Genomic DNA, 14,902 nt, shown 5'->3' with positions numbered 1-14,902 from the left:
ATGCATTCTTCCAGGACGGGCCAGGGTTCCTGCCCTTGAACCCAGAGCCTGCTGGCCCCCTGATTATGGCTTTCACGAGAAGCAGGATCATATCATGGCCACTGCATATTTATCTAGCGTTCAAAAGTTGGGTTAGAAATATTCCCTGTTTTCATTTCATGCATCACAGAACCTGGGCAAGCCATGACCCCAGCTCTCCCCATTTTGGGATCTCTTGATGGTGGGAGTAAGCTTCGCAGCTCAGCTGATGATGAGAACCCTTGAGGATCCTACATCTGGCCACTGCCAGGCCAGCAAAAGTGAGAGAAGTCACATCAGACTGCCTGAGACCTGTGAAAAGGGGCCATGTGGGAACTCTCAGGATGGTGATGGAGGTAAAGCGAGCGAGAAATGAGCAAGCAAGCAGGATTTAGGACCTCCTAGCTTCCCACACCACTGAGTCACAGAGGGAGCTCTCAGAAGATACAGCAAAGCCAGCGTGGTTCCCCGATGAGGGCCAGAGAAGAGCTTGCCACTTACCTTCAAAGGCTGCCTGGTCCCAGAATTCATACATATAAATTGTGAAACTTTCGGCCAGGCGCAGCAGCTCATGCCTGTAATCCCAGCACTTTGGGAGGCCGTGGCAGGCGGATCACCTGAGATCGGGAGTTCAAGACCAGCCTGACCAACATGGAGAAACCCTGTCACTACTAGAAGTACAAAATTGGCCGCGTGTGGTGGCACATGCCTGTAGTCCCAGCTACTCAGGAGGCTAAGGCAGGAGAATTGCTTGAATCCAGGAGGCAGAGGTTGCAGTGAGCTGAGATTGCACCATTGCACTCCAGCCTGGGCAACAAAAGCAAAACTCCATCTCAAAAATAAATAAATAAAAGAATTGTGAAACTTTCTGTGTAGCCAGTCAACCCACGTTAAAATATTAAAAGAACTATATTAGTCTATTTTTACACTGCTGATAAAGACATACCCAAGACTGGGTAATTTATAAAGGAAAAGAGGTATAATGGACTCACAGTTCCACGTGGCTGGGGAGGCCTCACAATCATGGCAGAAGGTGAAAGCCACGTCTTACATGGCAGCAGGCAAAGAAGGAATCAGAGTCAAGTGAAAGGGGTTTCCCCTTATAAAACCACCAGATCTCGTGAGACTTAATTCCATGAAAACAGTATGGGGGAACCACTCCCATGATTCAATTATCTCCCACCAGGTCCCTCCCACAACACTTGGAATTGACCATTGTTCAAGACGAGATTTGGGTGGGGACACAGCCAAAACATATCAGGGACATAATTCCTAATGAAACAAATCATAAAGTTGAAAACTTGGAATTGTATTAGATTCCCTTTGAGAGCAACACAAGTAACTCTGTTAATGCCCATCCAAGGCACAGTAAGTACCAACACCTTCGAATAATTGATCTGCCTTATGTATGACAGACTTGCCTCATTTTTAACAGATGAGTGAATTTCTTGGCATGGATCTCTTCTGTTTTTTCACACTTATTGGTTTCCTCCTAAGAAGTGCCAACAGTTAACATTTAGGTGGCAGATTCGATTCTGTCTAGAAGTGTAAGCAGGCTGCCTCCATCACAGAGGGTTTTATTTATTTATTTATTTATTTACTTATTTATTTATTGAGACAAGGTCTCCCTTTGTCACCCAGACTGGAGTACATTAGTGTGATCTCAGCTCACTGCAATTTCTGCCTCCTGGGCTCAAGAGATCCTCCCACCTCAGCCTCCCAAGTAGCTGGGACTGCAGGTGCAAGCCACCATGTCTGGCTAATTTTTGTATTTTTTTTTTTGAAGAGACGGGGCTCTTGCCATGTTGCCCAGGCTGATCTCAAATTTCTGAGCTCAAGTGATCAGGCTGCCTAGGCTTCCCAAAGTGCTGGGATTACAGGCTTGAGCCACTGCACCTGGCCCACAGAGGGGTTTAGAAATAGGAAGAAATACCTTGTATTCCATTGTACAGTGGCAAAGGGGTCTCACAGTAACAATGCTACCACAGAAGAGTGGACTTTTTGTTTTGTTTTGTTTTGGAGACAAGGTCTTGCTCTGTTGCTCAGGCTGGAGTGCAGTGGTGCCATCATAGCTTACTGTAGCCTTGAGCTCCTTGGCTCAAGTGATCCCCCTGCCTCAGCCTCCAGAGTAGCTGAGACTACAGGTGCATACCACCACACCTTGCTAATTTTTAAAATTTTGTAGAGATGGGATCTTGCTATGTTGCCCAGGCTGGTCTTAAATTCCTGGGCTCAAGCAGTCCTCCCACTTTGGCTTCCCAAAGTGCTGGGACTACAGGATGATCTCCTACTGCTGGCCCATGTTTCTTCATCGGCAATACCACCACTAGGAAGAGAGCCACACTGTGGTTTTTCGGAGCATCCAGAGATTTGAGGGTGAGGTCCCACACCTCTTTGCCTTTGGGCTGATTACCCCTTTGCTGGCTCAGGCCAAGCGTGAAATGTTCTATTTCTAGAGAGGAACACTTTACCCTTCCTCATTGCCTGGCCCTCCCTGGGTTCCACTTGCCAATATTTATACCCACTTCCTGACTCAGAGCAAAACTTTTAGTGAACTCTATAAAACTGTGGCTTTTACCAGGTCATTTTGAGCCCAGTGTGTCCTCTGAGTTCTTGTGGATAATGCAAGAACCCACGCCCGAGTTAAGGTCTGGCCATAGACACAAGCCTGCCTGTCTCTGTCTCTCAAGTGGGAGTCTCAATCATTTTCCACTTGGGAGCTGACCCTTGGTCACAGCCTGTCCATGGAAGTTTCTGAGTCCTGGGCAAGAGACACGGGGCAGGGTGTGTGCTGCTCTCATTTCGTGTGATGATCTGAAGCACTTGGTGGCTCACTTTTGTGCAGGACTATTATTTATTTTCTAAACCATGACATATTTCCTGGATTGATGTGCATCAAAATAACACATTTAGATGAGAAGGTTAGCTACACATAGCTGTAATATGCAAATATGAGTTCATGTGCAGAAAATTTCTCCTATATGCAACATTACTTTTTCTCATAGTTTATAATGAAATCCTTTTTACCATAAATGAAATTGGTAGTCACCTGCTTCCATCTCTGCAGAGTGAATATCCCACACAGAATCTTGGCTTTCCTGTGTCTTTATCTTAAATCATTTACTTTCATCTGATTTGGTTTTAATTTAAAAGTTCTTTGGCTATGGGAACAGACAGACTGCAGAATGGTAGAAAATGGAGATTATGAAGAATTAAACATACTATTTTCCCACTCTTAGCTATTCGTAGCTCTCAGTGGAAGTAGAAGGAAAAAATAATTCTGAAAATGAAAGAAATACTATCTGTGTGCATGTGTGTATGCTTTTCATAAGTTGTAAACCTATGATACTGGTAGGGGCTGGTGTAAGAAAAATGTGGGTTTATGGGCAAATGATTTGGACCAGTGGTTCTTAAAGTCAGTTCTAGACCCAATAGTGGTAATGTGTGGGCATTGGTGAGAAATTCTTGGACTTATCCTTGAGTCTACTGAGTTAGAAACTCTGGGATGAAGCCCAGAAGTCTCCAGATAATTCTGACGTATGCATCAGTTTGGGAAACATTGATTGAGATAATATGATGAATAAATGCAGGTAAACATGTTTTTCACATGTGAAGTTGGATTGAATATTTAAGCAACTGTAAGAAACAGTTCCACCTGCTATGACAATACATTTTTAGAAAAGCTAGAACTGGTATATCAGAAATCTGTAACCAGCAGACAAAATCCATTCTTCTAAGAAAAAAGCACTAGTCATTTGGTGGTTAGAGCAATGATGACCAAACACAGTACAGATTTAGTATGTAGTATTTCAAAAATTAATCATCCTTCATTAATCATGGGAGAGCGATGAAACGTCTAACTTGGCATATAAAAAATAAAGATGTAAAACTGAGTGGAGTATACTTTATTCTGCAAGAATTAAAAAGCATTAGTTTTGTACTGGAAGCACCTTCACACACAAGCATCTCTCTTGTAAGCAATGATTTATAAACATGGCTCGGAAGCACTGAAAAAAGCAATTGCAAGGATTCTGAAATTCCTCATCACATTTCATTCCAAGTTTTGTGTGTAGTTTTCTGGAATCAGTTACTGGATTGATTGTCCCAACAAACCAAAAGATGTGACATCACCAAATTCAGCTTTTGATAAATAGGGTAAGTTGGAAGTTATATAAAGAAGAAACATAATTTATGTATACATGCATATGTTTATGTAAATTCGTTCAAGTAGAAAAATCCTTAAGTGGCATCTGTGAAAGCCAAAATTGTAGTTTTAAATCTTCCCTTTCCTCCCTCTTATTGCAAAAACAAAGACCAAGACCAAAATGAGTATTAACTGTGGCTACTCACTAGGTTTAAATCTCTGTAACGTGGCAAGAATGTTTGCTACATTAAGGTTTAGTAAGAATTTCTTAAATTCATGGGACTACTGGGTACACTTTTTTTTTTTTTTTTTTTTTTTTTTTTTTGAGACGGAGTCTCGCTCTGTCGCCCAGGCTGGAGTGCAGTGGCGCGATCTCAGCTCACTGCAAGCTCCGCCTCCCGGGTTCACGCCATTCTCCTGCCTCAGCCTCCCGAGTAGCTGGGACTACAGGCGCCCACAACCGCGCCCGGCTAACTTTTTTGTATTTTTAGTAGAGACGGGGTTTCACCGTGGTCTCGATCTCCTGACCTTGTGATCCGCCCGCCTCGGCCTCCCAAAGTGCTGGGATTACAGGCGTGAGCCACCGCGCCCGGCCTGGGTACACGTTTTTAAAGAAATAAATGGCCTGAGTGTAACAGTTAGCCATCTGAAAGACTTTGGTGGAGTTTTATTACTCTGCCCTGTGTTGTAAGCATAAAGTTCAATGTGAAATCAATTCTGGGGCCTGGCATTATCTATCTCATGTACATTGCTAATCTTCTCTGATCTCCACAGCCCAGCTCCTCACTTTTCAGCATCTCAGCAGGGCCCACATCTTTGGATGAGGAGACAATGAACATAGAGCTTTTTCTTTATCAGAGAAAAGTTTGCTGAATCCGCCTCTATTATTCTTGCATAATAATAGGCAGATGGAAGAACTTTTTTGAAAAAATTGCAATGATCCACTGGCTTGTGTTCATACAGAGTTTTGGTATCAGATAGATGGTGTGTGTGTGTATGTGTGTGCACACACGTGTGTGGGTATGGAGAGTCATCACACAAAATAACCAAATAAATGAGACTCATTAATTAGTATGAGACTACAAAATCCAATATGAAAATATCTCATCTATTTCAAAACAGTTGATGGAAATGGGTCAGAATAACTGGATAATTATTCTGTTAATGGGATAATTATTCTATGTTTAAAAAGTGAAAATAAATAAATCTTGGAAAAAGCACTATCATCATTATCAATTTCTCACTTCTAATTTTTCCCAACAATCTGAATATTTTTAAGAACAATTAGGTAAAATTCTAGGACACTCTTTTGTTACATTTATTCTAAGTTGGATATTCTTATTTTTATACACCACAACTTAAAACGGTCTGGATTTTACAATGTTATCACTCCTTATCTTTTTCTGAACATTCATTTCTTTGAAGTTGGAATGGTTAAAATGAGTTCAGATTTGCTGCTTGAGTTATACGGCATCTCGGATCCCTAGTATGCAAATCTATGACTGTAAACTATAAGGGTCTGCAGCAAAAGACCTAGGAAAATATAAATGGCTTATATCCACTCACCCCGCATGCCAGATATCTTTTGGAGGTGAATACAAAACATGTACCTACAAAAGTGAACTATTACTAAAAAGGTAGGGCCAGCAGTTTTCTGTAGAAGGGGCAGACGCTATCTTTCCACTGTGCATGGAAATATTCCCTTGTTGTGACCTCTCTGTGTATCTGAGGCCACTTGAGGGCTTCAGTGACTCCTCCTGGTAGTGACTCTCAGCAAGGTGGGAAAAGAATCTCTAGGAACAGAGGGTCTTCTCCAGGTGCCAGCTGGTGAGGCCACTAGGATGCACTCAGGAGGAAGTGTGAGCCCCAGTGCCCATCTTCCCTTGGCCAAGGCCAGGGAGACGTCCCACTTGTGCACGGCTGCAGCCTGGGGAGTTCAGCCTGCTCAGAAAATTGCCATGAGGGTTTCTCTAGTAGACATGGTCAGGTTTGGGGATATTGACCTATCCCAGCCCCATCTTAAATCCCAGCTCAGCAGAAGCCATGACAAGAGCAATCTGGCATCACTGAACAGCCGGCTCATTTCAAACCCCATTCTCAACTCACGACCTGAATCAGCTGTGCACGCCTCAGATCTAGGCAGAAATAGGCTAAATTCTCATTTCAGAAGGGAAACCCCCACAGTTCCTGGGCTGGCAATCATTATGCATGGAAACATGAAAACTCTACGTAGTCCCAGAATTCTCACTTTGAGAAATTCAGCCATGAATTACAGTTTCTAAAGATTTCACAGAAAACGTATTTTTTTAAAAAAATCAAACTTCTGACTAAATGTCTTTGCTTAATGTTAAAAGTGAAACTAATTAAGACTAGTCTAACAAGATACTTAACATGAAAGTATCTAATGCTTTGTGGGCACTGATCAGCATAATGAAAATACCCTGCCCTGTGTCCAAGGTATATTTGTAAAATACACAAATGTAGTAATAAAACATTTGAAGATAGAAGCACTGAAAACATGCTAAGTACCTAGTATTCCTCCCACCCCAGGAATATATATTTTTCAACAGTTAAAAAAAGTTGGTGCTGTGGATTCGTGGTTATTTTTCTTCTGCCTCTTATAAACGAATTTGCTGCATTTCTGGTGGAAGCTTAGCTGTCTGTGTTTACTAATTTAGATCTGGGTAGTTATTTCTTGAGCATCACCCAGCATCAGAACACGGCTTATTACAACTATGTTATTGTCACTTTTAAGGAATCAGCTTTGGAGAAATCCTAATTTTCACAATTAAGAACTACTAAAATCAGACAGAATGGAGAACTTGGCCACTCCAGAATGTCATTGTCAGTCCTGTGATGCTCCTTCTCTCATGTTCAACGGAAACAATGAATTCCTAACTAATGTATTCTAGGACAGGTGGAGTTCTAGAATTCTATGACAGGATGATAGGCCTAAAGTCCCTTCAAGATTTACAGGAGACCCACAGCTGGCCACTTCATTCTCATAATCTGCCACACATACGCCAGCTTTCCAGGTGAGGCAACGCAGAAACAGCAGGTGGCAAATACCTGGACACATAGTGACTGCAAACATTTTACCTTGCATCCATTCTCCTCAACGAAAAACACACAGCCTTCCAGGGGAGAAAGTAATGCACTCTGCTCTGGGAAGGATAGAGAACAGAGAAGTTTATTTTACACTATCCGTCCAAGAAAACAATCGCCATAAACCAGTGCAAAATGTGCAACAGAATCAATAAGTGTGTCTTAGCTCTGAGAGCCCAAATTGGTGATTTCTTCTCCTGTTCCTCAGTTGGGCACGTGCCCCGTTCGTTAATGCTGGCTCGCATCATAGACAGAAACATTCAACCAATTTGTAGCAGGTTATTTTTTACAAATTCATACCAGAATGTGTACAAGGGACAGGGAAAACCATACCGAATGAATGATAAGTGATCAGTGCTTAAAGTAAATACAAGGGACAGCACGGGCAAGAATCCACAGTTTCAATAAATACAAGTGAACAAGCATGGGTGTGTCTTGACTGGGTGGAATTAGTCTGCGTAATAATTCAGCATCATACAAAATCTAGCAGGGCTGTTGAGCGGTGATTGGCAAAAACGTTCACAATAACTTACGCCCTTGAGCGAGTCTGCATGTAACACATTCTGTGGTTTCAAAGGTGTCAGTTCTCTGTTTTCTTCTTCCCTGGCCATCCCTCCAGGAAGGGAGGGGTGCAGCTGGGCCGGCTTGGCGGAGGCGCCCCGTGAGGAAGGACGTTTGCCCAAGAGCCAGCGGTCAGGGTCCAGTGTACTCAATACCAAGTGGCAAACTGGGACTTAATTGACGACGTCTGTGCAAAGTGCGCTTCTCTCCATTTTCCAAGAAACCAGTGTCTGTAACTCCTGCATGAAAAGCAGTGGTGGCCTCTGGGTCACTCCCTGTCACCCCAAATGCCAAACAACAAGAGCGCATCTCAGGGACTCACAAGTCGGGGAAGCTTCTGTTGTTGACTGCCTGGTACCTCATGGATGGGTAGTTTAACTGGGGCCCCCTTGTCCAAGGCAGGCTAGAACTATTGCTTGAAAACTAGAAAGAACCTAGTGAGAAAGAGATGGTGATGATGGACATGAGGGAAGTTGTCTTCTTCCTCCAAAACCTTGTGCCCCCCAACCCCAGGGGACGCCCATAAGACTTTAGCGAGGCGTCCTTGGCTATAAAATGTCATGCATTTGTTCTCGGTGGCCTTGCTCAGTGGCTCCTCTAAAAAGCTCTACATCCATGCATACTCCAACACGTCTGGGACGCAGGCCCAGACAACACGGCAGGTGCAACCTTTGGGTCACTGATTAATCCGGAGCCCAGTGGAAGAAGATGCAAGAGAAGTTCTTGATCTCTGGAAGAAAAGGAGTAAAAGGGGAAGGCCCCCAAAAGAAAACAATCCCCCCAAATCCAGTAACCTAGGCATCATCTCCAAACCAAACAAAATCCCAAACACTCTGTAATCAACAGGCCCCCTCCTCTCTATTTCTTCAACAGTCTCAGGTCACAAATTAGGTGAGTCTTCCATCAAATAACTTAAAAAAGGAGGAGGGATTGGAATCAGTGTTGCCTGGCTCAGGCCAGTTAGCAGCCAGTTTTTCTAGAATCTCAGTCACTGTTCCAAAATGGAGCTGGAAAAGTCACGTGGATGTTGGATGTCTTCACACGGAGGAGGCAGGAAAGGGTGGGTGGGCATGACCCTAGGATTGGGGAAGTGACGATGGGGCAGGGGAGAGCCTGGGCCACCAAAACAGGAGTGGAGGCCTGAGGACAGCACAGGAGAGACGAACGCCGTGGCCCCAGGGTCCTGTGTGACTCGGGGTGCGGCCAGGTCTCGTATTGCACAGAAAAGAAGGAGCTGAGCCTCTGCGGGCACCCAGCGGCTCAGTGGTCCCCGCACATGGGCAGGTTCACGAAGGTGAACACGTTGAACTCAGTCATGATGGAGAAGCACAGGAACACGCCATACAGGAGGAGGCACCCGCAGCCCAGCTTCTTGTCCAGCTGCCACTTGTTCAGGTGGACACCGAACACCTGCAGGGCACAGAACAGGTTCAGAGGGCACCAGGAGGAGGCAGCAGCCTCTGGGGGGTTGGTAGGGGAACCCAGGGGACCCAGGGAACCCAGGGAAGGGCTGCTGTCTGTGGGCCTCGGGCAAGGTTCTGATCCTCTTTGAGCCTGCAAAATCCACCTCTCGTCTTGGACTGTGGGAGGTGAAAACATCAACATCAGGAATAAAGGAAGCCAGAAGCTGCTGGTTGTAGAAAAATAACTAAAATAAATGGCAGGACTCACAAGCACATCCCAGCAGCCAACCCTCTTCCATGGAGCTCCAACACCACACGCCTGTGGGCCCTTCATCTGTTCTGGGCCTTCCCCATCTTGCTCTAAGCAGACCCCTGCTCCCCTGGGCACACTGATCCCTCAGTCCTCAGGCGGCGGCGGCTGCATCTCTTCCATGGCTGTTCTGGAGGTGAGGAAGTTGCTCCCTCCCCACAGCTCCTCACGGCTGCTTCCAGACCATTTTCCTTCTCTCCTCCCTAAAAACACTGAGCCTGGAATCTTGGTTCTTCCCACAGTTCCTCTTGGTTCCTCCTGTTGCAGCCAACAATGTAACCCCGGCCACTGCCCATCCTTGAAGCTTTCTGCCCCAGCTCTTGCCAATCTCCTCTGTACTCCTGCTGACTTTCTCTGTGATTTCAATGCCCCCGGAGGGGAGAGGGTCTTTCCAACACCCTGCCCCATCAAGTCCTCATCCTTCATCTGGCCTCAGCCACTCACACCCACCAGCCCATGTGCTACCCAAATATAAATGAAATAAAATTAAAACACAGCTCCACATTTCAAGTGCTACAGCCAACCGTAGCCGGTGGTACTGTCCAGCCCAGGTGCAGGCCATTTCACTGCAGAAAGGTCTGCTGGGTGGCACTGGGGCCTAGATGTTGCTATTGGCACTGACAGAAGCATCTGTGTTATCTTAGCGTCACACATCCCACTTTCTGACTCCAATCTCTTCCTTTCTAGTTTACTCCTCCCGATTCCCCAGCTCCCACAACTCTGCAAATGCCCATAGTCCACACCTCATTGATACCATCACTTCTGTAGGCTTCACCCACTTTGCCCCTTTCCTTCTCTCCTTCCTCTGCTTCAATTCCACCCACACTCACTAGAGTCACTCTGGGGCATCCACCCTGATTCCCTGGCCTCTCTCTTGCTCGGTTGTCCTTGCTTGGCTAAGCCACAGCCCTCCAGTTCAAGTCAGGTCCCAATCTGGTTCATGCCGCGTCCGTGCAGCTGACCATCAGGGCTGGAGGAAGTTGGCCAGCCATGCTGATGGGTCTTATTTTAAAAATCGAGACCACTGACATTAAGTGGGTCATTCATGCTTTTCAGCAGGCATCTCATCCTTCCCTAGTCCCTTGTCTCTCCCTTCCCCAGATGGCTACTTCACACCTCTCCCCTCTCTTCCAATCTCCAACACTCGCTTCCCCATCCTCACTTATCCCCATGGCACAGAGCTCCCAACCCCACCTCCCTGCCTTCTCTCCTGGCAGTGAGCTCAACTCCACCCTGCATGCCCCAGATCCCATCTCCCACACTGCTTAAGGACCTGGTTCCAGCAACTCCCTCTCTTGCCAGCCACATGCCCCAGCTCCATCCCTGGGTTATTCTAATTGGCATACAAAGATTCTGTTATCTCACTCATCTTAAAATAACACTTTTTTCTGAATTTCCATTTTTCCCCTTTCTTTACAGTCAGATAACATGAAAGAGTCGTGAATGTCTGCTCACAGTCTCCAATCTCACTCCTTCCATTCTTTATTAACTTATTCCACTCAACTGCACAGCACTACCCTCTCATTAGCACCAACGGTTTTGCATTGCTAACTCCAGTGACCAGTGCTCAGGGCTCCTCTCCCTGACTCAGCCGATAGCTCCCTCCACCTGGAAAACCCTCCAGTAGGTGGCTTCCAGGACCCCGCACTCTCCTGGTTTTATTCCTGCATCTCCAAACTGTTCCTTCTCTGTTTCTTTTGGTGTTTCTTCCTTATCGACCTGACCTGTGAGTGTCAGACTGCCTCGACACTGAGATCTTGGGCCTCTTCTCTCTTTTGTGTGCACTCACTCCCTTGGTGATCTCTCCCAACTGTAGGGCTTTAAATACCATCTACACTATGGTATCTCCAGACTGAACATCTCTCGTGAACTTAGGCTTATATTTCCAATGGCTTTCTTGACCTCTTCCCCTGGATGTCAAACAGGCATTGCAAACCTAAGATGTTTAAAATTGCTTTTCCTCCCCCAAACTTGCCTCTCTTCAGCATTTTGGCAACCTCATTTTGACAGCCCAGTTAGTGGTTAGCCAGGTCTCCTGTAGATGGTATAACTATAGCATAGCCTAAAAAGTCACACGGTAGCTATGAGTGTGCACCCTGGTGTCAGCTGGCTTGTTCCTCCATTCACTCGGTGTCAATAAAAATGAGTCAATTAGTTTCTCTAGGCCTCAGTCGCTCATCTGTATAATAGGCTGACATTAGTGACACCTCATGGGGGGCATGATGAGCTCCAAATGGGAAAATATGTATACAAAACATTAAGTATACGGTGTTGGCTACTACAACTGTCACCACTCCACGACATAGAAGAACTGCAGGACCTCCTAAACCATAAGAGCACGAATGATGTAGATTTTCACTTTTGCATAAGGCAGTATTTGCTTTGGTGAAATCTTGACATTCAATTCACACCCTGATCCTATAAACTACTTATCTTGCTTCCTGCCTGTCCTTCTGAATTCCCATTCTCTGGCATATTTATGCTAACAACATGCCAGGTGTAACTCAATGACTACTTCCTTGAAAAATTAAGAAAAAAACATATTGTGTCTCAATGCTTATTAATGCCAACAGCATATTTGTATGTTAATGGATGCTTCATGTGGATGAGTCTATGCGTTGGTGTGAACTTGTTCCAAACACATCAGTTGAATTGGGAATATTAAAGTACACAAGTGGGCGTAATGGCTGAGACAGCAGTGGAATGGCCTCAAAATGTACTGTCAATAAAATATATTTTTAGTTTCCAAGTATTAGTCAAATTCATGGATTCATGTGGAAACCTGGAACAATCAATGAATTGGAATCTACCTTTCCAAGACTAGAATTGCAGACAAAGTGGGATCTTCTCTTTGCATTTGGGAAAACAGTATGTGTTCTACTTAAGATAGGGTCATGCCTTTGAGAGTAAGGCCGGCTTCTTTCAGAAACGGAGAAGGTGTTCTAGTGGGTTGCTAGGACTCACTTCTAAAAGAAAGAGCCAGGAGATGGGACACGGTGGTTGCTTGTCTCCAGTCACCAGGAGGCCAAGCTCATCCGGTCTCCAAAGAACCCAAGGGGAGGAAAGGACAGGCAAACACAAGTACGAGGAGAGAGCTGCCAACTTACCGTGACAAAAACAGAGGCCAGGAGCAAGCCCACAGAGTAGATCAGCCCCCTGCTATTCAGCCGGATCTGTAAGAGAGGGTTAGAGTTAGGCTTCTGACAAGCTAGGCTTCCAAAGCAGAGTTAGGCTTTGGAAAGGGCATCTGCCCACACAACTCTGAGTAGCAGTGATTCCACGTCTCCCCTCTAGAATGAAAAACCAACAGACAGCTTCCGCAGCCAGCTCCGCAGCTTACACTTGAGACGTGTGCTCTTCTGGAAACCCAAGGCTTGTCTTTGTCTTGTCCACTCTCAGTCCCATCCTGGCCTTACCCTCAACAGCAGGGTCCTGGCTGGAGTGCCCCACGGCCACCTGAACTCTCCATCTGGGACTGTGAGATTCTTGTGGCCCACAACATATCCCTGTCCACACGTTCCTTTACCTCCGGGGAACTTTTGCTGTCTCAAACCCGTACTGCTTTTAGTATGAATTTCATGACATGGGCAATGGAAAAATATGAATAAACTTTTCATCTCTTTTGCACCAAAATGTCTCTGTCCTTACCCTAACTTGATGGGAAGAAGTGGAGGAGGGTCGCTGTTGTGGGCAAACAAAACAGAAGAAAAAGTTAAAATTCCATTTCTGATGTTAGTAAAGGGATTTTGAGAGGTTTGTTTTTCACACAGTGGGGAAAACAGCCAATGAAGGGAAAGAGAGAAACGTATTTGGAGTTCCTTCTTTTTTTTTTGAGACACAGTTTCACTTTGTTACCCAAGCGAGGGCGCAGAGGTGTGATCTTGGTTCACTACAGCCTCAACCTCCCAGCCACAAGTGATCCTCCCACCTCAGCCTCCTGAGGACTACAGGCACACACCATCGCACCTGGCTAATTTTTGATTTTTTGGTAGAGGCTAGGTCTCACTATGTTGCCCAGGCTGGTCTTGAACTCCTGGAAGCAAGTGATCCTCCCACCTTGGCCTCTCAAAGTGCCCATTACAAGCATCCCAAAGTGCTCTCAAAGTTTGCAGCCTTGGAGTTTCTATAGAATAGCACTGACCAGCAGAACTTTCTGTGGTGATCGAAAGGTTCTATATCTGTGCTCTCCAACATGGGAGCCAGTGGCTGTTGGGCATTTGAAATGTGGCTCATGCAACTGAAAAAAAAAAAAAAAAAGCAGTTTTAATCTCATCCTTAACCAAATTTACATTTAAAGAGCCACATGTGACTGTGGCTACAATATCAAGCAGAGCAGGTAGAGAGTACTGGAGTGCTGACTTCGCCGACAAAGGTCAAATAGTTTCTTTCATGATGTAGAGAAGACACTGCTTCTGCCTTTGACCAAAGTCACGAGGCCGGCTGCCCCAAAAGAGAAGAGATTCCTTAGAGCAGTGGTTCTCAGAGGGTGCTTTTGGGGCCAGCAGCAGCAGCAGCATGCGGGAACTTGCTAGAAATGCAGGATCTCAGGCCCCACTCAGAACTCCTGAATCAGAAACCCTGGGGCAGGGCCCATGAATCTGTGTTTTAACTCCAGGTGATTCTGATGCACAGGAAAGTTTAAGAACCACTGATTTAGAGAAAGTATAAAGCTCAGATCCACTTCTTCTGGTCTCCAAGGGTTCTGGGGAAGGGATCTTGATATTCATCTTCCACATGCTCTCTTGGAAATGCTTGTGTGCATTCAGGTTTGAGGACGACAGGCCCCAATCAATGTACACTATCCTGCAGGGAGTGAAAAGCTTCTCTGTGTTCATGGGAAGGGAAAGTGAGGCTGGCTGATTTCTGCATTGTTTTCGTTAAACAACTAAGTGGTGATTATTGAGTAAGAGTGGTTCTGGGCCCTTCTGACACGGTTTAAGGTACCTTGCGCCATAACAGCACCAGTTCAGTACTGGTGTGTGCATACCGGAAGGTGTCTCCATAAGTGGGTGTGTCAGGTTTATTTTCTGACAGGACAGAAAATATGGACACCATATGCCCTAAACAGCCAACCCTTTCTGTGAAGATGTGACTTAGGGATGTCCTGTCACGGAGGGATTGAGCTGGACTCTTTCTCCAGTGATCTGCAATCCCTGCGAGTCAACCATTGGCTGGCCCCCAGTTGGAATATGCTTCCCTGCCACCAAATGCCTTCCTGAGAATAAGGAAAGGCTCAAATCATAGCTCTATGACACCAGAGCAGTGGCTTAACCTGGTTAATTCAGTGTGGAAAAATGGCAGATTGGCCCCATCGCAGTCCAGCTGGTGGCTTAACTTCATGCACACACTCAACCTGACTGT

The 14,902-nt window shown here is 45.5% G+C and overlaps 2 protein-coding genes across 2 annotated transcripts in view; both read right to left on the bottom strand.

Annotated features, from left to right (window-relative positions):
* The window catches only part of NAA20 (N-alpha-acetyltransferase 20, NatB catalytic subunit), a 710,789-nt gene that overhangs the window by 310,294 nt on the left and 385,593 nt on the right, over window positions 1-14,902 (bottom strand). The gene's annotated exons all lie outside the window — the stretch shown is intronic.
* SLC24A3 (solute carrier family 24 member 3) overlaps window positions 7,337-14,902 on the bottom strand; it is a 502,167-nt gene continuing 494,601 nt past the window's right edge. The window contains exons 16-17 of the mRNA XM_050805789.1: window positions 12,649-12,714; window positions 7,337-9,238 (exon numbers count right to left, since the gene is read on the bottom strand). Coding sequence (XP_050661746.1) covers window positions 9,089-9,238; window positions 12,649-12,714 — 216 coding nt within the window. The 3' untranslated portion in view covers window positions 7,337-9,088. The remainder of the gene's footprint in view (window positions 9,239-12,648; window positions 12,715-14,902) is intronic.

The sequence above is a fragment of the Macaca thibetana genome, chromosome 10, assembly GCF_024542745.1.
Source record: "Macaca thibetana thibetana isolate TM-01 chromosome 10, ASM2454274v1, whole genome shotgun sequence".
NCBI lineage: Eukaryota > Metazoa > Chordata > Mammalia > Primates > Cercopithecidae > Macaca > Macaca thibetana.
The sequence above is the reverse complement of the archived record's forward strand: the minus strand, read 5'-3'. Positions and strand labels throughout refer to the sequence as shown.